General features: G+C 42.9%; 1 protein-coding gene across 2 annotated transcripts in view; it reads left to right on the top strand.

Annotated features, from left to right (window-relative positions):
• mettl16 (methyltransferase 16, N6-methyladenosine) overlaps nucleotides 1–24,985 on the top strand; it is a 187,463-nt gene that overhangs the window by 120,188 nt on the left and 42,290 nt on the right. The window contains exons 7-8 of one of the 2 annotated variants that reach the window (XM_084318518.1): nucleotides 1,955–2,024; nucleotides 13,052–13,141. In XM_084318518.1, the coding sequence (XP_084174644.1) occupies nucleotides 1,955–2,024; nucleotides 13,052–13,141 (160 nt within the window). The remainder of the gene's footprint in view (nucleotides 1–1,954; nucleotides 2,025–13,051; nucleotides 13,142–24,985) is intronic. The other variant, XM_084318519.1, reaches the window with a different exon arrangement.

Genomic DNA, 24,985 nt, shown 5'->3' with positions numbered 1-24,985 from the left:
TTGAAATATCTAGATTGGTTGTTTTCTCTGGACTGCATCTAATCCCTATCAATCTATTTATCATATATCAGTTTTAGCTTGGTATCAGCCTGATATGTCATACCAGTATCAGTATGCATCCCCATATAGCACATACCGTAATTCCTCTAATAGTAACCGGGTCTCAAATACAAGCCGGGTCACTATTAATGGCCGGGTGCGCTCTTGAGCTAAGCAATTATAAGCCGGCCTCCTAATACAAGCCGGGTTACTAATATACTGAGCTGCATACTGAGCTAGTTACTTGATTTCACTTTGAAAACGTTGAAATGACCAGTGACCACCTGTAATTGCACTGTTTACTATTTCATACAGTACTTGGTTTCAATAAATGAACCCAGTACATTTTACTGGGTTCAAACTGACACAAAATGTTGATTTATTCATTATGATCCGTTTGAAAATTTGAAATATAGGCCTCCCTCTTATACAGGCCTCCTCCTAATACAAGCCTGGTACCCGCTACAGTTGAAACAAATACAAGCCGGGGTTACTATTAGAGGAATTACGGTAATACAGTATGTGTTAAGATACTGACTTTGCCCTGTAACAGGGTCCCTCAGTTTTTCAAAAAGACAAAAGAAAAACCCATGGCTCACAAGCTAGCGCGCAGCATCTGACAAGACTGAGAAGAATTGATCAGTTTTCTTCCAATATTGACTCCCCACTGTGCTTCTTCTCCCCAGCCAGCTCCTCTATAGGCCTGGTATTGATCATCTCTTTATTTCAGAGCAGATTATTGATTTAGGGAACCACTTCAAAGCAATGCTTCCTCAGCTGTGCTCTGACGGACCCTATTGTTTCCTTAGCTCTCTTGTGTTTTAATTAGGAGTTCAACCTGAAAACCCTTCCCTACTTTCTCTCTATCTGCCCTCTGTCTCTATATCTCTCTCTACTCTCCTCTATGTGTGTATCTCTCTGTTATATATCTGTGTCTCTTTCTATCTCTGTCTCTTTCTCTATATCTCTGTCTATTTATATGTCTCTCACTCTACTCTCATATATTTATCTGTGTCTCTGTCTCTGTTCTATCTATCTGTCTCTTTCTCTATCTCTGTCTATTTATCTCTATCTCTACTCATGTCTCTATGTCTATCTGTGTTATATCTGTCACCTTCTCTCATGTCTCTCTGTCTATCTGTTATATATCTGTCACCTTCTCTTATCTCCATCTTTCATCTATCTATGTGTCTGTTCTATTTATCTGTCTTATTTCCTCTGTCTATTTCTATGTGTCTCTACTCTCATCTATCTGTCTCTCTGTTATATCTCTCTCTGTCACACTGTGCACCCCCCACCCCCAGATTGCTTGTAAATGAGAAAGTGAATTATGTTAAGTATTTTTACATAAATTGGTATGGCTTTATTGTTTTCAAATCTCAATAATGTTGCACGTGTCGTCCACCAGCCCTGTGGACATTGGATTGGAGTAACAGAAACGCGAAACGCCACCCAAGAGTTAAACACACTGTCTGTTCTGCAGGTGGTACAGCTGTATGCTGGGGAACAAGAGTTAAACACACTGTCTGTTCTGCAGGTGGTACAGCTGTATGCTGGGGAACAAGAGTTAAACACACTGTCTGTTCTGCAGGTGGTACAGCTGTATGCTGGGGAACAAGAGTTAAACACACTGTCTGTTCTGCAGGTGGTACAGCTGTATGCTGGGGAACAAGAGTTAAACACACTGTCTGTGCTGCAGGTGGTACAGCTGTATGCTGGGGAACAAGAGTTAAACACACTGTCTGTTCTGCAGGTGGTACAGCTGTATGCTGGGGAACAAGAGTTAAACACACTGTCTGTTCTGCAGGTGGTACAGCTGTATGCTGGGGAACAAGAGTTAAACACACTGTCTGTTCTGCAGGTGGTACAGCTGTATGCTGGGGAACAAGAGTTAAACACACTGTCTGTTCTGCAGGTGGTACAGCTGTATGCTGGGGAAGAAGTGCAGTCTGGCTCCGTTGAAGGAGGAGCTGAAAAAACAGGGGGTGAGTATTGCCAGCAAGAGACAGAACAAATGCCTTGAAACAAGATGCACACACATACAGACATGCAACAAACATAAACCATGTTTGGATAATTCATTTTTGTCCATATGCAGTTATGAATAGGCATGCAACGTAAACATTGTAAGTAAATGCAGTATCCGCTCAGTTGGTAACCAGGTTGGTCCATCCATGCAACATAATTAGATGAAACATAATGGAATACCCTATATAGGACCAGTGTTGTGCTAGTTACTGAAAAATAGTAACTCAGTTACTTTACTAGTTACTTCATTTCAAAGTAACTTCGTTACTGTACTAGTTACTTACACCCAAAAGTAATGAGTTACTGTGAAAAGTAACTATTTAGTTATTTATAAAAAAAATAAATTGCTCAAGTCCCATGCCCCATATACTCAAAATCGGTTGATCAACTTGACAGTTTCCATTCACATCACCGAACTCTGCTAAGCAATGTGGTCTAGAGCGTTTCATTATATATTCCCTCCCCGCTGTATGTATATTTCTCTCCCACCCACCCACCCCCTCCTAATGTACAGTCCCCTCCCCATCATATGTATATACTCTGTCAGGATCTAGGGGTAACAGTACTGTATATTTGAATACCGCTTATGTCACAAATGTATCAGTACTAAATACCTATATGTCCCTATGCCATAAATGTCATGTATGTTGTGTATGTCATAAATGTCTATATGAATTGAAAATGGGGGACCCTGATGGAAACAAGACAAACGTCTTTCTCAGGTCTGCATCCCCTTAACAATTGTATGTATTGAGCCGTACTGTATTGTACCCATTCTGCAATCTGTTAAATAAAGTTTTCATTCATTCATCCATTCATTAATTCATTCATAACCATCTTGCAGCGTTGTTATCAAAGCATTGCAACGTTAGAATAGTTAGGATATCAATTGTGCATGAAAGGACTATATTTATATTGTTTGATTAGTATTATGAGATTCCCTGGCAGATTTCGTACAGTCAAAATCCGTTGATCTTGAGTTTCAGTGAACACATTGCACTCACCGTCACCAGTCTGCGGTGGTCGAGATGTAACGTTAGTCCAGTTGACTCCAGCAGCCCTTCAAACATGTTCTTTATCTCGTTTCCATGTTGTATATTAATTATCTCTAAAGTAGTTGCTAAATGGTTTGTTAGTTCGTTATTATTACTGCGTTCTTATTATGTAGATTCATAGCGAGCGTCCTCTTGTTGTTTACTGTAGAGAGCGCCTATTTCTTTCAGAACGTCAGTGGCCAATCAGAAGTGCGAAAACAGAATGAGGCTACGGAGAGAAATAATAATAATAATACTTCGTTTTATATAGCGCCTTTCAGTCTACAGTAAACAAAACAAACGCAGGCGAAATAAGGACGCTCGCTATGAATCCACATAAAAAGAACGCAGTAACAAACTAACAAACCATTCAGTAACGTAAGTAGCGTTACTGAATTTCAAAAGTAATGCGTTAGAGTACTAGTTGCGGCAAAAAGTAACTTCGTTTCTGTAACGCGTTACTTTGTAACGCGTTAGTCCCAACACTGTATAGGACACAGACATAATTAAAAAAAATATGTAATTAATTTAAAATAACTTTTAAAATATATTTTTTATGTTTTGTTGTAGCCCAACAAAATGTGCAAGCAGTCAAGCCACTGTACCACGTGATTTTTTTCCATAGCATATGTGTGCGAAGACGCTCTCTGATTGGCTACAGCGAAGACCCTCTCTGATTGGTTTAGCTCCGAAGGGTCTCTTCCGCCTTGTACATATATATTCTCTGCTTCAAAGTGGTTATGCTTTGGCCCTCTTTCAAAGTGGGTTATGCTTAGAGTTAGGGTTAAGGTTAAGGTTAGGGTTAAGGTTAGGGTTAGGCGGAAGAGACCCTTCGGCGCTAAACCAATCAGAGAGGGTCTTCGCTGTACGCGGCTAGCCAATCAGAGAGCGTCTTCGCACACATAGGCTACGTTTAAAAATCACGCCACTGTACCTTCGTTTGTACGTGTGTTAACATGTGGGCACTGGGCAGGGTGGTTGAAATGGCACCTTATCTCCCACCCGACCCCTCGGCTCTAATCCACCTCTCCTGAGACCGCGTCTTTGCATTAGAAGGGGGTCCACACAGAGGGAGGCGAGGACCAGATACCTCCATGAACCGGAACGGATAAATCCTTTCTAATACGCTAGCTAAGCAATGTCACGGAGCAACAGCAATTGAGCTGGTTTCAATTAGTGCTGCATGAATGAAGTGCTCGGGGGCCTCACCACTACCGCTCATTAGCTTTGATTGATTGATTGAAAACTTTATTAACATATTGCAGAATGGGTACAATACAGTACGGCTCAATACACACAATTGTTAATGAGATGCAGACCAGAGAAAGACTTTCGTCTTGTTTACATCAGGGTCCCCCATTTTCAATTCATCATAACATATATGACATACATGACATACAGATAGACAGTACTGCTACATCTATACATTTATGACATACCAGATTTACAAATACAGTACTGTTTGTGATACAAAAAGAGTCTAAAAAAGAGAGTATATACATTTGACGTAGAAACTGTACATTGGAGGAGGTTGGCTAGGGGGGGGGGGGGACTGTACATTGGAGGTGGGTGGGGGGGGGTGGGTAGGCGGGGTGGGGGAAACTGTACAACTGATCATTGGAATATCGACGAAACCATACTTGGTTCCAAGTAGTGTTGTAAAAAATATCGATTTTTCGATACATATCGATTCTGAATATTTAAAACGGTTTCAATACTCATTTCCCGCAATATTGATATTTAATTATTCATTATTATTTTTTTTTTTTGTATAAGGAAGTTGCATTGTTCATTTCAATACCTGTAATAGTACAGTAGTCCACACACACACGCATGTGCATTCAGTTAAGTTGGAACATGCGACACAGATTACAGCGTTTACATCTGTCTGCTTGAGAAAATACCATGTTCTGCAATAAAAATTATTGAAGTGAGATGAACAGACTGAACTTTATTTTATTAGATAAAACATGTTGACAAAGTTTTACTTTGCAGTTGAAAAAAGGTAATAAATTAAATTTGATAAATAAAAAAATTTAAAAGTCATATATGATGAATTGAAAATGGGGGACCCTGATGTAAACAAGACAAAAGTCTTTCTCTGGTCTGCATCCCCTTAACAATTGTGTTTATTGAGCTGTACTGTATTGTACCCATTCTGCAATCTGTTAATACAATTTGCAATCAATCTGTTATGCTTAACACGCAGTACTATTAACTTTACTTAATTTCTAAGATTATATCATTTAGTTATTTTTATATGTGTGATCTAAAGATAAACAAAGGGTTTTAAAAGTGTTATATTTATCTTCTCGTATAGTACCAGAGAGAAGCTGAGGAGAATCAACCAGCAACAAAAGCAAGATTTATTAAAAATATATATATATATATTTATCTTTTTTTTCTTATTTTTTTACATTTTAAGATTGAACCTTTTTCCCTGTGGTATCGAAAATGGTATAGAATATCGATACTTTTCAAGGTATCGTATCGAAGTTCGAAATTCCAGTATCGTGACAACACTAGTTCCAAGAAGAGGCTCTCGTGTATTATTGGGTTAGGACATTTACTGTACATTGGACGGGGTTGGGTTAGGACATTTACAGGGGCCAGTTTCGAATTGCAGTCCTCCGTAGGTGCTCTTTGAGAGTGGTTTTGAAAGTGGGTAGTGATTCATATTCCTTTACAGCTTTGGGTAGGGCGTTCCACATTGATGTGGCATAATTGCTAAACGTGTTTAGTCCATTGTTTGAGCAGAATCTGGGTTTAACATGATTTGTGGAGCTCCCTCTGGTGTTGTGATCGTGGTATTCACTGACCTTTGGGAAGTATTTTGACATGTACATGGGTACCTTAGTCGTGTAGTGTATCTTGTAGACCAGGCCCATTGCAAGTTGCTGTACTCTGTCATCTACTCTAAGCCATCCTAGGTAGTCAAAGTGGGCAGGGATGAGGTGGGTTCTAGGAGTAAGGTCAAGTAGTAGTCTGACCAGTTTGTTTTGTGATGTTTGTAATCTTGTTTTTAGCGCATTTGAGGTGCTTTGGTACCATGAGCTGCAAGCATAGTCGTAGTACCCTTGAATGAGTGCTCCTGCCAGAGTCTTCAGGGTATTCTTGTTTACCAGAGAGGAGATCCGGTACAAGAATCTAGTTCATTGGTTGACTTTTTTGATTACTTTGGATGCCATTTTGTCACAGGAAAGATTTGCCTCCAAGATGGAACCTAGGTATGTAATTTCATCTTTCCTTGTGACAATATTGTCACCCACTGTAACTGAGAAGCCGTCGGTCTTGCTGAGTTTGTTATTTGATCCGAAGAGAATGGACCCTGTTTTACCCAGGTGTAATGATAGTTTGTTATCAGCGAGCCATGTGCAGATTCTGCCGAGTTCTGAGCTGAGGGTTTTTTCAACCTGTAACTTGTTCTTGTCAGAGACCAGCAGGGCTGAGTCGTCCGCGAACAAGAACAAGTTGCAGTCTCAAGCTGACATGTCATTTGCATAAATTAGGAACAGTATGCTTCCTTGTGGAACACCACAGCTCACTGAGGGGGGGGGGGGGGGGGGGATAGGGTACCGTTTACCTCCACCATCTGTTCTCTCCCCTCCAGTTAGGATTGCATCCAGCTCACTGATAGACTATCAAAACCAATTGCTTTTAGCTTGTCAATCAGAATGGAGTGATTGACAGTGGCAAAAGCCTTTTGTAGGTCCAGCATGACCATGCCGCAGTATTTGCCCGCGTTCACCTCTTGTTTGATGTGGTCGTTCAAATAGATAAGGCATGGGTCAGTGGAGTGGGATGTTCTGAAGCCAGATTGGAATTCGTAGATTCGATTTTTTTTCCGCTAGGTACTTTTCGACCTGTTCGTAGACTATTTCTTCCATGACTTTCGAGATGGAGGTAAGAATATAAACAGGGCGGTAGTTGCCTGGGTCTAATTTGCTGCCCTTTTTGTGCAGGGGGGTCACTCTTGCAATTTTAAAGTCCTTAGGGACGTGTCCCTGTTTTATGGAGAGGTTTATTATGTGTGTGATGACTGGGGTGATGGCGGCTGCTGAGTCTCTGAGGAATTTGGAGGGATGTTGTCATGGCCAGTGGCATTGTTAGCTTAGCTCTTAGCCCGAGCACATGACTGATAACCTCTAACATTCATTAGCCTCATTAGCTTAGCTGTTAGCCCTAGCACATGACTGCTAACCGCTAACATTCATTAGCTTCATTAGTTTAGCTGTTAGCCCTACCACATGACTGCTAACCAACTGCCCCCAGTAGGCGTGACTGGAGACAGACTGACATCAGAACAGCTCCCCTGGGCATAGGGATAATCCCTGTCAATCAAACCATATCCCTCCAAGTCATCAGGAGTTCCCCTTGCCTGCCTATCATCCCTCCAAACCCTGTCCCTCTCACATAAGTGTCACAGTGCTGTCACGGCTCATCAGCCTGAGTGGAGCCTTGACGACTGCCCAGGAAAACATGGTGTTCCCTCATTTTCCAGTGTATAAAAAACTAAACCTAGCCTGGTTAATCTGCTAATGTTGTGCCACTTGCACTCGCCCGTCTCCGCTCTAGTCTTCCATCTATTTCCAGTGGTTGTTTAATTCAGTAAGTGTCTAGGGGTTAACCTGACACCCCTGACCTGCCTGACCTTCAGCTAAGTGACACACATCCCTTGTGAAACCCCACCTATTATCGATTGAAAAGTATGAAGTGGATACTGTCCATGGTATTCCTGAGGCCCGTGCCGTGTGACCTCCTTCACACAAACATGTCCTTCATGCCTGCTAGGAGCTGCTCTCTTAGGGGCCTTCACACCATAACATGACATTTTTTTCTGATATTTGATGCTAATGTACTTATTTTTCACCCATAAATACAGATGTGGAGTATAGGGATGCCCCGATCGATCGGCCAGCGATCGGTATCGGCCGATATTCAGTATAAATATGAGATCGGTGATCGTGATAATGCTTTATTTTCGCCGATCGTCAAAACCGATCGGAAAACATGATCCAATTCTTAGCGGAGATCTCACTGCTCTCTCTCAGACACACAGAGCTGCTTGCAGCGTACGGCTCCTCCTTCTCCTCCTGCCCCTCCCGCACCCATGTAAACAAGAGGCTGCCTCCGGCAACAGTCTGCTCTAGTGCATGCGACGTGAGCTAACGTTGGCTACCTACCAAGCTAACGTTACTGTTTAAACTAAATGACCCAGTGACTACATGAGGCATTGTCTAACGTTATCTAGCTGGCTAGCTACTGATAGCTGCTGATATCAACAAATGCTCCAGCAATAGTCGAGTGCATGATAAGTTACCTCTGTTGACTCGGTAGCTCACGTTAGCTCACATTAGCTCTAAACTAAATAGTTCACTGAGGCGTTGTCTTAATGTTATCTAGCCGGCTAACAGTAGCTACAGATAGCTCCTGACAGTGATGGGCAGTAGCTAGCTACAAGTAGCGACGCTACATAGCTTAATTACAATTATCAGTAGCGTGCTGGTAGCGTCGCTACTTTTTAACCAGGGTAGCGATCTCTGTAGCGGAGCTATTTATAGAACGAAGTAGTGACGTAGCGACGAGAAACGTTACACGCTACTTTCGGGAGAAACAGTCTAGACTAGAAGATGTGAGGAGAAAAAAAAACTCCCCGTAAAAAACCCACTATGATTGGTTGGTTGGTTTAGATATGAGTATGACGACTCACGATTGGGTATGGTAGGCCAAAACATTACGAGGCAGAGGCAGGATAGGGCGGGACTCCAGCCGCAAAGCAGGAAGTGAAAATCAAAACACAGAGCAGACGTACTGAATGAATGCAATTTAACGGATTACATGAACCAGTCCGCGCGAAATGGCAGAGGGGTTCGATGGCATTGATAAAGATGATGATGATGATGCCTATCTGGGACACATTTATGAGTTTGACTGAAAAAACGGCTAAAACATATGCTGCTCTCAACACGTCCAGCACTAACTTGAGAACACATTCAGGTGAGCTGATGAAAATCAACTGTTCCCAAACAGCACACAAGTCAGTACACTTTTTGTCAACAGCTTTAACTACTGTAATAGCTGCTATCATGATGATGTTTCACTGTAGGCAGAAAATGAACAATATTATGGGGGTGGAGAAAAGGAAGAAAGAGGGAAAAGCAGTGGTTCTCAACCTGTGGGACAGGACCCCCAGGGGGGGTCCCCACATGATTTTGGGGCCATGGAATGTTTTGTGAGTTACATATTTAAATACATTTGGTCATTTAGCTGACACTTTCATTCAAAGCAACTTACAAATTGTGTACAACAAGTCAGCAGGAGTGGTACATATCTAGCAGCCAAGGATAAGTAGTATTGTTTGTCAGTGTCAAGCTTGAGTGTTATACTCTGAGTACATACTGTAGTAGTATAGACATATTAGCATAGTTGGTAGTAGTATATACATGGTAGCACTGTAAAACAGTTACAATTCAGATATTGAAGAAGTGTGTTTTTGGTTGATAAAGTGGGCAGGTTTCAGAAGATGCAGAGTTTAGGGATAAATAATACATAAAGATAGAATAGAAAAGAAAAAGACCATTACTGCATCAAAAGTAATCAACAAACTATACTATAAAAACTGATAAAACCAAATGGTCTCTTTATTTTCTTTTGTAGAGGCTGCACCCAGCTAAACTTGCCTTCCTGGATTTTGTACATAAAAGGATGACACAAAAAGCCAGACCGAGGGCTTGTTTCAGTTTTTTTTTTTTTAAACAATTTTTTAGCGTTTATCGCTTTTCTGGTCAAGCATGACCGACAGAAACAGGTTGAAATGGGATGTAGAGCAGGGGAAGACATTCTGAGAAATGACGGCGGGTCCGGGAATCGAACTCGTGTCCCCCAGATCCGTGACGAGCACGGTTTTCCCCGACGCAGAAATAGCGCCGAGATATGCGGTGAGCTACGGGAGCTCCCCTGGCTTGTTTCAGTTTTATAATAAACAATCAAACTGCCTATTTGTTTGGTGGAAACTTGATCACGAAGTTTATAAAAAAAAAAAAAAGTAGTGCCGATATAGCTAGCTATTTTTGCCATGTTCTTGTAGTGTAGCTTGCTACATTTCTCTGGGGATAGCTTCCATTGTAGTTGAGCTATATTTAATCGAGAGTAACTTGTAGTGTAGCTTGCTACATTTTCCAAGTAGCTTGCCCATCACTGGCTCCTGATATCAATGTCTTATAACATTGATTCGATGCGTATTCGGGCTGAGGGCATGCTGAATGTGATTTATACCAATAGGGTCCAGCTGCAGCGCCGGAGAATCCTGGCCGTAGCTGGAGGCTACTTGAGTACACACAGACAGTGGAGCTGTTTGCAGATAGCGAGCATTTTGACTTTTTGCGTGGTGGCGATGTCTCGCAGATAATACAAGTACAAGTCTAATTATATAATATATATATTTTATTAAAAAAAAATATAATTTATATAAAATTATTATAATTTTTTTTTATAAAAAAACGATCGATATCGGATCGGTATCGGCCGATATGGCATCCCTAGTGGAGTACAGTCACAATGGTTTACATATAAATACAGATGTAGAGTACAGTCACAATGGTTTACATATAAATACAGATGTGGAGTACAGTCAGTGGTTTATATATAAATACATAATATGTATTTATATATAAACCACTGACTGTACTCCACATCTGTATTACATATGTAGAGTACAGTCACAGTGGTTTATATATAAATACAGATGTAGAGTACCGTAACAATGGTTTACATATAAATACAGATGTGGAGTACAGTCACAATGGTTTACATATAAATACAGATGTGGAGTACAGTCAGTGGTTTATATATAAATACAGATGTAGTGTACAGTCACAGTGGTTTATATATAAATACAGATGTAGATTATAGTCACAGTGGTTTATACATACATACTAGGGGTGTAACTGTACATGTATTCGTACCGAACCGTTTCGGTACGGAACCTTCAGTTCAGTGTGCACTGTCTATCGAACAGATGAAACGTTACTTTAACCACTAGCAGAACACACATACAGAACTTTTTTGTGTGCAGAACTTAATTGAAAATTCCTTCCCAAAATAGAATTTGCGCAAAGGGCCGGATGTTCGTTCAGCCCATGCACACCACTGAGAGATTACCTGTAATTTAGCATAGCCTCATAGTATGGCAAACACACACACACACCCTCTCTCTTCAGTGTGTGTGTGAAGAGATTGGTGCTAGATTGAGAAGGGGCTGTCTCTCAGAGCAAGATCAAATTAATGAACATTTACAGCATATAGGTGTTATAAACATGAAGCGATATCTTTTCCTTGGCATGAAACTGGAAATGGTAATCAAACCATTAGGGACCTGCATGACGCTTCTGTCTCTATTCATTATTCAATATCTACAAGTTACACTACTTACATTCTTGACGCTAGGACTCCCAAAATAGTATTACTATTAGCATAAAAAAGAAGGTAGGCCAGCTGTAGTTTACAACTTTGTCTCGAGGTTCCACAAGTTGATAAAAATCTGAAGTATTTCCAAGTGGGGCTTTTAGATTGCTCAGAGTGCAAATCACTGTCTCCGCGACCAAGTTGGGTTCTGAATTATCTGCCATCACGCCATAGTTGTTGTTGTTACTACTGGCACGTTCTTCGGCTCGATGAAAATAATTTTTGCGTGTCTCCTGTCCGTCATGCAGCGCATTCAGTCCCACGCGAGAAGTTGAGAGGAAGACAGCCTGGGGCTGATTTATTTCACAATATAATGTTAATTTTACATTCGTTTTTTTTTTACATTACATTACATTATTCATTTGAATATATAATATTTGTTGACAGCCCTACTTAACAGTAACTGCACACTATGTCACTGCTGGGTGGAACATGGAAAGCCACGTTCTGCTAACTTTCCCCCACTGTACTGAAATTAACCGTGAACCGTGACTTCAAAACCGAGGTGCGTACCGAACCATGGTTTGTGTGTACTGTTACACCCCTAATAAATACAGATGTATACGGTAGTACAGTCACAGTGGTTTATATATAAGGTTCCATTTAGTCAAATTCGAATTTCTTATTGACAAATCTGTAACATTGTTGATCTTCTGCAATAGGGCCTCTTTAAATCTTAATCTTTCATCTTTAAATGTAGTTCTAATAGAGCCCAACAACCTATTTGTGAATTGCATTGTGATGCCCAATAGAAGAAATATCTCATTCCATATGAAAAGCAAGCTTAAGTAAGCAACCAATCATCTGAAAATTATTATTATCATATCAACATCCTAACAACTAATTAGTTTACTAATTACTAACAGGAGGCGTGCCTAGTGATATGGATTATATTTGTTTTAAATGGCCAGGCCTAGGTATATGTTTTTTTGTATCCAATTTTTCTCCTTATTTTCTATTTTTCTCCCATCCCAATTTCGTATTTCCAATTCTTCCCTCCCCTGTCTTGAACGTTGCTAGACTATGCCTCCCACTGGTCGGCTGTAGTGAGGACGGAAGCCTTGCATCACGTGTCCCCTTCGGTACATGAGGAGGCAGCCTGTCGCATCTTTTCACCGCAACAGCTCGCACTCTCAGTGGCGAGGAGTAACGCGTGGGAGGCTCACGCTGCCCCCGATACTTCCTGTTTCCGCCGTACCGGCGTCACCCAACCGACCTGTAGGAGTCGCTGTCCACAACGTCCAATCCCCACCCACCGGCTTTCCCACCCTCTAACACTGCCAATTGTGTTAGTATGACGGCCAGCCAAACCGGTAGCAACGCAGAGAGCTGGGCTCGATACCAGCATATCCTGCGTTAGTGTCAAGCACATTGCCCACTGCGCCACTCAGCCGCCCCAGGCCTAGGTATATGTAATGTGTGTTTTAAATTTGACTATCGTGTATTGAGAGTGCTATTATATTGAAGTGTATTTTCTGTATCCCCAGGTGTCCAAAGTGACCCACACTGAGTTCTGCCAGGGACGCACCATGCGCTGGGCTCTGGCCTGGAGTTTCTATGAAGACGTGATCGTTCCGGTAAGCTGGCAGCACGGCCCCCGGAAGAATTACAATCATGCTGCCCTCCTTTAAACTCAGTAGAGGAAGGGAAAGTTAAAATGACACAGATGGGCAATACTGGTTGATGCCGTCGGCTTCACTCCGCTTTCCCATGACGCCATGTGATGTACCGTTACCACTTCTTCACTGCCAATCCTGATACTGAGTCGGGTACCTGTCTGTCCCACTGCTTTTACCCAACAATTTAGACTTCGACCTTTAGTTCGGGGTCATTGGATAGATATGATTGTTGGTGAAATCTAGCATTATTCTACAGTAGTATGTTAAATGTTATTAAAATCCAAACATGGCTCTAATATTGGATATTCTAGTCTGGTATTTTAGCCTAGTATTCTAGTCTGGTATTTTAGCCTGGTATTCTAATCTGGTATTTTAGCCTGGTATTCTAGCCTGGTATTTTAGACTCACTTGTTCACTCCGGGATACAAACCACCTGCTCCTTCCAGCCAACACCACCTCCTCAATAATGCACTTCCTCTCCCATGCCTTTCCCCATACCCTCCTCCTCTTCCAGCCCGTTCCATTAGACGCTCTTAGCCCTCCCTCTCTGAGGACATGTTTGCGTCCCTTTAATTTGCTGTATCCAGGCAACAGTTGCCAGATACCAGGATGGGGGAAAAAAGGAAGGAGCAAGATGAATAGGGAGAAGGATGGATAGAGGGACTGTTAAGTGTCTCAGTAGGATTCATTTAGTCTCTGCTGCCTTTCAACATAAATGCAGTTGAGCAGAAAAATTGGCCTATATTTTCTAGACCCTCCTCCTCTCCTCTATGCTGTTCTGTACACTATGGAGGATCATTACCAGGCTGGCTATTTGAGTGTGACCTTTTCACTTTGTGTGTGTGTGTTAGAATAGTTGGTAGGACCTGTTTGTGTTCTGGATAACTAAGTTAGCCGCTAACCCTGGAAACGCTCACAGTGGAGTGACTCCACGACACCAGTTCCATTAGTGAGGAAGGGGGGGGGTATATTGACGAGGCTTGACGAGAGGTTCAAAGATAACTTCACATTTATTGGCTATTCGTTTCTTTATATCGCTTCATGCATCGGGCTCCTCCAGGTTGGTTCCAACTCTGTGTCTTCATGTGTTGATATTCTAGTATGACATCATCAACTACGGCAACTTAGACGCTCAAACGCAAACCGAAAACAAAACGGTGCGGGGGGGGGGGGGGGTGCTCGCTCTCTCACTCTCTCTCTCTCCTCTCGTCTGCCACGATACGATTCGATTCAGGTGCCTGCGATCGATATGAGATGATATTATATGCTCATTTAACACAATCGGTAACATTTAGATCAACTCAAAAAAGGCAACGGAAATATCATTTGACATTTTTATTTTTGAGCTCTTCCAGACATTTAAATGAAAAACAATCTATTGTTTTTAATACAAATAGAGCTCCTGTTCACTATAAAGTGCCACGTTTTGATATATTGAGCTTTAAACTTTATAATAAAGTTTATATTTTTGGAACTCACAACACGCAACCTAAAACCCCTTCCTCTCCCAAACCGTTCCTACAATTCTTTTATGTTGCATGATGATCATGAATACATTTATTATGTATTGTATTTTTTATGTTTAAATATCAACATGATCTGTCCACCCTCAGTACATTTACTATCAATATAATATACTTGTCTGACTTCATCTGATCTTTCCAAACGCACGCACGCACACACACACACACACACACACACACACAGAAAGGGAGAATGCCTGCCCCTTCCCCAGTCCTTACTCTGCGGTTCCCTGTCTATGGCTCTGATCAGGGTTTAGCTTGTTAGCTTACGCTAACGTAACGTTAATTTCGGTCTTTAACGCAACGTGGGCATAGTGGAATGGCGAGGATTGCATGTTAGATGCATGAATGAATGAATTAATGAAAACTTTATTTAACAGATTGCAGAATGGGTACAATACAGTACGGCTCAATACACACAATTGTTAAGGGGATGCAGACCAGAGAAAGACGTTTGTCTTGTTTACATCAGGGTCCCCCATTTTCAATTCATATTGACATTTATGACATACTCAACATACATGACATTTATGGCATAGGGACATATCGGTATTTAGTACTGATACATTTGTGACATATACGGTATTCAAATATACAGTACTGTTACTCATAGATCCTGACAGAGTATATACATATGATGGGGAGTAGGGGTGCACCGATGTATCGGTCGGGTATCGGTATCGGCCGATAAGTGCCTTGTTGACTGCAATCGGCCTATCGGCCGATAAGCTCGAATGTGCCGATGGCAGTAGCCGATAAGTTCAGTCGCATCCTGCACAACGCCGGCCCCAGTCCCCCACACACACACAAGCTACTGCATCAAAGTTACTACTAAATATTCAACATTCTCTTTTGAGACTCCGCTTCAGACTCCTATCATTTGGCACTAAAAGCTAAACATTGTCACCGATATGGCTGTCCGCAACATGTCATTAATTGTGTACGCGAGGTGGTCGCTCAGTGACGACGCTAACATGAGCTAGGTTAGCTAGCATGAGCTACCGGGAGATAGAAGACTAACGTTACTGGTGAAAATGTGATTTACGTTGGAATACTCCTTTGCCAACTTGCTGTACTTTGCTTGCAGGTCTGCAGCCATTATTGCTGGATTATGAATAGCCCCAACTTTAGCCAACGTAACGTTATGGCTAAACCTTTAACGTTAGTTAACGCTAGCTTTCGGTTAGCTGTTCAATGCTATTAATAACACAACCAAGCGAACCCATCACAGCTCCCCGTCAACACCCCTCTCTCGGGAAGATGGCATTTAAGAAAGTATCTGCTGTTAAAATGACACAAACATTCGTTTTGTGGCATTAACGTTATATAGTTAGTGTTACACGTTCAATAACATCAGCATATTATTTACCCGAAGATAGCAAGCAAGGCATTACTCCGTTCATATCTCAGTTCCATTCCGTTGCTCATTCCGTACCAAACTACCCATTCTGCAATCTGTTAATAAAGTTTTCAACCAGACAAATGTATAGAAAGGCTTTGTTTTATTATAACATTTGTTGCAGTAAAATCATTGTCTCGTTTGGTCATCCTGTGGAGCGATGGTCGGCGGGCAGCTAACGTATTAGCTACGTTAAGTTTGTTGTGCTCTCGCAAGCAGATCAATGGCGGCATGCCCGGAAGTAGAAAATGAATAAACGCTTGCCGATTGGTGGTAAGAACAGCAGGAGGTGGGTGCTAGCGGTGTGGCGTAATTGGCCGAATCGACTGTCAATCAAAATGGTTCTATTGCATTGGTTGAAAGCTCTGGTTGAGAGAATAGTATCCATCTGCAGGCCGCCAGACGATACTGGGAGAGGGATAGTGATACATGGCATGGTGGAATTAATACCATAAACATATTTCTTGATGTTTCCTTTTTTTAAGTAAGTAAAGAGGCCTACAAATACAAATATACAGTAGTTTCATTAAAAAAAAAATTAAAAGAAATAAATATTAAAAAAATATATATATTAAAAAGAATTACAAATACTTATTTTTTGCCACAAGTATCGGTATCGGCCGATTGTGTTAGTTGAACAATCGGTATCGGTGGCCAATTTTCATATCGGTGCATCCCTAATGGGGAGGGGACTGTACATTAGGAGGGGGTGGGTGGGTGGGAGAGAAATATACATATACGGCGGGGAGAGAATATACATGCGGTGGGGAGGAGACTGTCTATTAGGAGGGGGTGGGGGGTTTGGACATTTACGGTGGCCAGTTTTGAATTGCAGCCTCCCGTAGGTGCTCTTTAAGAGCGGTGTTGAATGGCATTTGACCCTCTTGCGGAATAAAACAGCAAGGACTTGGGAGCTCCAGTAGCTCACCATGTACCTCGACGCGAAAGCGTCGGGGAATACCGTGCTGCGTCACGGATCTGGTTGACTCCGAGTTCGATTCCCGGACCTGCCGTCATTTGCCGAATGTCTTCCCCTGTTCTCCCTCCCGTTTCACCCTGCATCTGTCGGTCATGCTTGACCAGAAAAGCGATAAACGCTAAAAAATGAAGTAAAAAAAAAAAAAAAAAACAGCAAGGACTTGTTTTGGGTCGCAAAATAGGCACACTATGTAGGCTTGCTCTGTTGTAATGTCCGTGTTTCAGACGCTACTGCGCTGTGCTGTAGAGCGGATACAACTCTCCACAGGATTTTCAAAATAAGAGTATCGCAATATGAATCGATCTTTTTACGTTGCATCGATCCTATTGGATCATTGATAATAGATCAATATATCGATCTGGATCGATGCATCGTCCCACCCCTAGTTGCAGGGGCTATTATAATCATCATATTGGCGTGACTGTATGCATCAAAGGGTTAAATCAAGCATTTTGAAGTGCTTTAGAGGAAATGTCAAAATATCGCGATATATATTGTGTATCGTGATATGGCCAAAAAATATTGCGATATCATTTAGAGGCCATTAGGTTTCCTAGACCTAATTCAGGGAAACTTAAAGGGGAACTATCTTATAAATGACCTTTTCCTGTGTTTAGGGTTATTTTCTAGCTATGTGGACTTATAGTAATAGAATCTATGTCTCTAATTCTCGATTTGGCGCATTCTTCCAATTCTCCCCTCACAATAATGTCCCTCCCTCAAGTGAGTCATCTGAAAATTTGCCTATATGGGACGTCATATGGTGCATTTGCATAATAACACCCGCCCCCTCTAGCTGCCCGCCGAGCGAGAGAAGCAGAGAACTGTAAACGCTCTGCGTCTCCCTCTCCCTCTCGAGGAAGTCCACCACCGCGCTGCGCCACAGACAGCTCATGCTCCCGAACCGAGAGAGAGAGAACTGTAAACACTCTGCGTGTCCTCCCGGCTCCCTCTCCCGGGAGGACACGCAGAGTGTTTACACTTTTTTTTTCTCTCTCTCGCTCTCGCTCTCTCTCGCTCTCGCTCTCTCTCTCTCTCTCTCTCTCATAGCAGCAGCAAACTAACACAATGTATAGACATAGGGTGTCTGTCTGTCTCTCTCTCTCTCTCTCTCTCTCTCTCTCTCTCATAGCAGCAGCAAACTAACACAACGTATAGACATAGGGTGTCTGTCTGTCTACACCCCCTCTCTCTCTCTCTCTCTCTCGACTGACTGTCACTCAAAGTGCTTATGGGCGGAGCCAGGCCATAACAGCCTGATTTCTTGTGGCTGAAAAATGATGGGTTTGAGTACTTGATTAGAAATATAAACCAATGCATTTTTTTTTTTTAAACGTACAGATGTCTTCAATAGACTGACAGGAATTGTTTAAAGTTGCCCAAATAGTGCTAGGAATAGTAAAATAGTTCCCCTTTAAGGAAAACGAAGGTTATCCTATATAACCCTAGTTATATGAAAGAAAGAAAAAACGCAATAAAAAAAATGAAAATAAAAATAAAAAACGGCGGTGCCCGGCCCGGCCGAGCCCAAATTATTTATTTAAAAATAAAGCCCTACCCAGCCCGAACCCGTCGGGTCGGGTAGGGCCCCGTCGGGCTTGGGCAGGGTTGCAGTGCACTAGTGTGTATGTGTGTTATATCGGTAACCAAGGTGGCCCAGCCCCCACATACAGGTTTCCATGAATGTGTAGTTGCGTGCATGGCTGGCCGCCTAATTGTCCGTGTGTATTTGTGTTCATATGTCTGATGTGTATGCATGTGTGCGTATGGAGCATTCATGAATGTTACATAGAGTTTATGGCTTGTGACATGTATGGCTCTGTGACCTACTTAACGCTTTCATAGCTGTGTTCCTGTCCCCTAACCCCTGGATGACCTCTCTCTCTCTCTCTGTCTGTCTGTCTGTCTCTCTCTCTCTGTCTCTCACTCTCTCACTCTCTCACTCTCTCTGTCTCTATTTGACCCTCATGGTATTAGCCAGTCTGTACTGGAGTGTGTGTGGGGGGGTCTTCAAAGGGAAATACATCAGGACTCCTTATGTGTCCATCATTACAAGTACATTTTGCTGTTAAATGTTTTAGTAATCTGACTCCAGCATAGATTAGTTTTATAAAGTAGAAGACAAGGATTATATACAGTATGACATTAATCAGTTGATCTTTTTCTTCTTCTTTTCAATACAGCTCTTGTTGATTTTCAATAAGTCTACAGTCCAGTAGCAGCAACACAACAGGAGAAAAGTGACGTAAATGAGAGAGAGGGAGAGATAGGGAGAGGGAGAGATAGATGGATGGAGAGGGAGATCTTTCTTATCGGCAGGATGGGATGGGGGCAGGAGTCAGGAAAGCCCCAGAGACTTAGAAGCATACAAGGGGGGGGGGTGCTGCTGTGGCATTGGGTTAAACAGCCATCAGTGCTCTGCTTTCATTTGTGTGTCTCTTGCGTGTGTGTGTACTCCAGGGACAGATGGATACTATAATGATAGTACATGTGACGAGGCAGGTTCTCTGAGGAGCTCCTAGGTTTTTATAGACCCTTGCTTTTCAAAATTAGGCCAGGCCTGTTTGACCCACCACCCCAGACACACATTAGGCGTGGTCGCAAAAAAAGGCGTGTGTGTGTGTGTGTGGGCAATGAGATGGAAGTGGGTGAGTTGGATAAATAATGAAGTGATCAGACAGCAGAGCTAGAGAAGAGGATGTTATTCTATAAAAGGGGAGTGGACTTAAAATGGCGCACACACAGAGTTATGTGTGCGCTCATGTCTATGTGTATCGGTACAGCTTGGCGTGTGTTTGTTGTGAGTAGTTTATATCCAGTCCTATGCCCTCTGTCCTTGAGTCTAGTGTGTGTCTCATGTATATGCAGTGTTGCATGTGTCTTCAGCATTGTGTTTGTGTCTGGATCTCTGTCCAGGATGCACCAAACACACAGACGCACAGTGGTTTGGCCTGACTGATTTCTCTCTCCCTTAAAGCTGAAGGACCTTTACAAAGCAGAGAGAGGGGGGGGGGGGGCTCTGTCTGTCTGTCTGTCTGTCTGTCTGTCTGTCTGTCTGTCTGTCTGTCTGTCTGTCTGTCTGTCTGTCTGTCTGTCTGTCTGTCTGTTGACCATGTCAGTAAACATCACCACCCAGCTGTCTCACAGCACTGTGTTTGCTGAGGGTGTAACTACAAATCATCTTGATCACCTATAGAATCCTATATTAATGACTACATTTGACGGTGACATTATGCTTCATGTGTTCTTAGGATGGATCAAGCCAATTTCTTACTTACAGTCATAGCATTTTGTCAAATAGCATTTCAATTAATAAATAAAACGATAGTGCTATGTCCACATAATCAAGACTCTTAACAACAGCGCTATGTCGACTTAAACTAAGACCCCAACGACAGAGCTATGTCGACTTAAACTAAGACCCCAACGACAGAGCTATGTCGACTTAAACTAAGACCCTAATGACAGAGCTATGTCGACTTAAACTAAGACCCTAATGACAGAGCTATGTCCACTTAATCAACTAAGACCCTAATGACAGAGCTATGTCCACTTAATCAACTAAGACCCTAACGACGACACAGTGCTATGTCCACTTAATCAACTAAGACCCTAACGACACAGTGCTATGTCCACTTAATCAACTAAGACCCTAACGACACAGTGCTATGTCCACTTAATCAACTAAGACCCTAACGACACAGTGCTATGTCCACTTAATCAACTAAGACCCTAACGACGACACAGTGCTATGTCCACTTAATCAACTAAGACCCTAACGACGACACAGTGCTATGTCCACTTAATCAACTAAGACCCTAACGACGACACAGTGCTATGTCCACTTAATCAACTAAGACCCTAACGACGACACAGTGCTATGTCCACTTAATCAACTAAGACCCTAACGACACAGTGCTATGTCCACTTAATCAACTAAGACCCTAACGACACAGTGCTATGTCCACTTAATCAACTAAGACCCTAACGACACAGTGCTATGTCCACTTAATCAACTAAGACCCTAACGACGACACAGTGCTATGTCCACTTAATCAACTAAGACCCTAACGACGACACAGTGCTATGTCCACTTAATCAACTAAGACCCTAACGACACAGTGCTATGTCCACTTAATCAACTAAGACCCTAACGACACAGTGCTATGTCCACTTAATCAACTAAGACCCTAACGACGACACAGTGCTATGTCCACTTAATCAACTAAGACCCTAACGACACAGTGCTATGTCCACTTAATCAACTAAGACCCTAACGACACAGTGCTATGTCCACTTAATCAACTAAGACCCTAACGACACAGTGCTATGTCCACTTAATCAACTAAGACCCTAACGACACAGTGCTATGTCCACTTAATCAACTAAGACCCTAACGACACAGTGCTATGTCCACTTAATCAACTAAGACCCTAACGACACAGTGCTATGTCCACTTAATCAACTAAGACCCTAACGACACAGTGCTATGTCCACTTAATCAACTAAGACCCTAACGACACAGTGCTATGTCCACTTAATCAACTAAGACCCTAACGACACAGTGCTATGTCCACTTAATCAACTAAGACCCTAACGACACAGTGCTATGTCCACTTAATCAACTAAGACCCTAACGACACAGTGCTATGTCCACTTAATCAACTAAGACCCTAACGACACAGTGCTATGTCCACTTAATCAACTAAGACCCTAACGACACAGTGCTATGTCCACTTAATCAACTAAGACCCTAACGACACAGAGCTATGTCCACTTAATCAACTAAGACCCTAACGACACAGTGCTATGTCCACTTAATCAACTAAGACCCTAACGACGACACAGTGCTATGTCCACTTAATCAACTAAGACCCTAACGACGACACAGTGCTATGTCCACTTAATCAACTAAGACCCTAACGACACAGTGCTATGTCCACTTAATCAACTAAGATGGGACACTCACTTGTGGTTTTTGAAAATTGTCAAATGAATCCGATCATCCAATCATAAAACGCCAAACCAGGAAGTGCAGTGGACACAGCGGTAGTATGAAGGTCACGGTCCTCTCTCCCTTTCTCTCTCTCTCTCACCATTGTAGCGTTTGTAGGTCAGTCGGCCACGCTGTCTGCAATGTCACCATTACACCCCACCAACACACTGCAGACCCCATGCTGTCCCGTATGGAGCAAACCTTGTGCATACTGCTTCAAACCATGTGCATACTGCTTCCATGCCATGTGCATACTTCTTCAGACATATGGCATACTGCTTCAGACATATGGCATACTGCTTCAGACCTAGTGGGGGGGGGCAGCGTGATACTAGTGTGGTGGATCAGAAGAGCAGTGGTGCCAATGTCACTGCAGGGACGGGACGGGGTGGGGCTGGTAGGCAGCAGGCTCCCTCTAGTGGTCTGCATCGAGACTGCAACAATCTGACAATGATTGTAGTAGTTGTTGTTACCCCAACCCTATATTTTCACAGCATAATTTGAAAATCAATCAAAAAAATATATATATCTGCCTTTGATTGGCTATATCACGTTCATTATGCAAAGACCAGCCCTGATCTGCCTCTGATTGGCTGAATGACGGAATAAACAAAAAAGCCATGTGAAACCTGAAACCTCTCTTCAAAGTTATTTTCACACTGAGTCGCGTCGTGGCCAATACACTACAGCTGGCGGGCTCGTTGAACACAGCTACAACCATCCTTACAGTACAATACACATAAGATGGCGGGCTCGTTGAACACAGCTACAACCATCCTTACAGTACAATACACACAAGCTGGCGGGCTCGTTGAACACAGCTACAACCATCCTTACAGTACAATACACACAAGCTGGCGGGCTCGTTGAACACAGCTACAACCATCCTTACAGTACAATACACACAAGCTGGCGGGCTCGTTGAACACAGCTACAACCATCCTTACAGTACAATACACATAAGCTGGCGGGCTCGTTGAACACAGCTACAACCATCCTTACAGTACAATACACACAAGCTGGCGGGCTCGTTGAACACAGCTACAACCATCCTTACAGTACAATACACACAAGCTGGCGGGCTCGTTGAACACAGCTACAACCATCCTTACAGTACAATACACACAAGCTGGCGGGCTCGTTGAACACAGCTACAACCATCCTTACAGTACAATACACACAAGCTGGCGGGCTCGTTGAACACAGCTACAACCATCCTTACAGTACAATACACACAAGCTGGCGGGCTCGTTGAACACAGCTACAACCATCCTTACAGTACAATACACATAAGCTGGCGGGCTCGTTGAACACAGCTACAACCATCCTTACAGTACAATACACACAAGCTGGCGGGCTCGTTGAACACAGCTACAACCATCCTTACAGTACCAATACACATAAGCTGGCGGGCTCGTTGAACACAGCTACAACCATCCTTACAGTACAATACACACAAGCTGGCGGGCTCGTTGAACACAGCTACAACCATCCTTACAGTACAATACACACAAGCTGGCGGGCTCGTTGAACACAGCTACAACCATCCTTACAGTACAATACACACAAGCTGGCGGGCTCGTTGAACACAGCTACAACCATCCTTACAGTACAATACACATAAGCTGGCGGGCTCGTTGAACACAGCTACAACCATCCTTACAGTACAATACACACAAGCTGGCGGGCTCGTTGAACACAGCTACAACCATCCTTACAGTACAATACACACAAGCTGGCGGGCTCGTTGAACACAGCTACAACCATCCTTACAGTACAATACACACAAGCTGGCGGGCTCGTTGAACACAGCTACAACCATCCTTACAGTACAATACACATAAGCTGGCGGGCTCGTTGAACACAGCTACAACCATCCTTACAGTACAATACACACAAGCTGGCGGGCTCGTTGAACACAGCTACAACCATCCTTACAGTACAATACACACAAGCTGGCGGGCTCGTTGAACACAGCTACAACCATCCTTACAGTACAATACACATAAGCTGGCGGGCTCGTTGAACACAGCTACAACCATCCTTACAGTACAATACACATAAGCTGGCGGGCTCGTTGAACACAGCTACAACCATCCTTACAGTACAATACACACAAGCTGGCGGGCTCGTTGAACACAGCTACAACCATCCTTACAGTACAATACACACAAGCTGGCGGGCTCGTTGAACACAGCTACAACCATCCTTACAGTACAATACACACAAGCTGGCGGGCTCGTTGAACACAGCTACAACCATCCTTACAGTACAATACACACAAGCTGGTGGGCTCGTTGAACACAGCTACAACCATCCTTACAGTACAATACACATAAGCTGGCGGGCTCGTTGAACACAGCTACAACCATCCTTACAGTACAATACACACAAGCTGGCGGGCTCGCTGAACACAGCTACAACCATCCTTACAGTACAATACACACAAGCTGGCGGGCTCGTTGAACACAGCTACAACCATCCTTACAGTACAATACACATAAGCTGGCGGGCTCGTTGAACACAGCTACAACCATCCTTACAGTACAATACACACAAGCTGGCGGGCTCGTTGAACACAGCTACAACCATCCTTACAGTACAATACCGGATCTCCTCACTGGTAAACAAGAATACCCTGAAGACTCTAGCAGGAGCACTCATTCAAGGGTACTACGACTATGCTTGCACCTCATGGTACCAAAGCACCTCAAAGGCGCTAAAAACAAAATTACAAACATCTCAAAACAAACTGGTCAGACTACTGCTTGACCTTACTCCTAGAACCCACCTCACCCCTGCCCACTTTGACAACCTAGGATGGCTTAGAGTAGACGATAGAGTACAGCAACTTGCAATGGGCCTGGTCTACAAGATACACTACACGACCAAGGTACCCATGTAC

Source organism: Notolepis coatsorum (assembly GCF_963971535.1).
Source record: "Notolepis coatsorum genome assembly, chromosome: 1".
NCBI classification, from domain to species: Eukaryota; Metazoa; Chordata; class Actinopteri; order Aulopiformes; family Paralepididae; genus Notolepis; species Notolepis coatsorum.
This window is presented reverse-complemented; position numbering and strand designations above follow the sequence as displayed.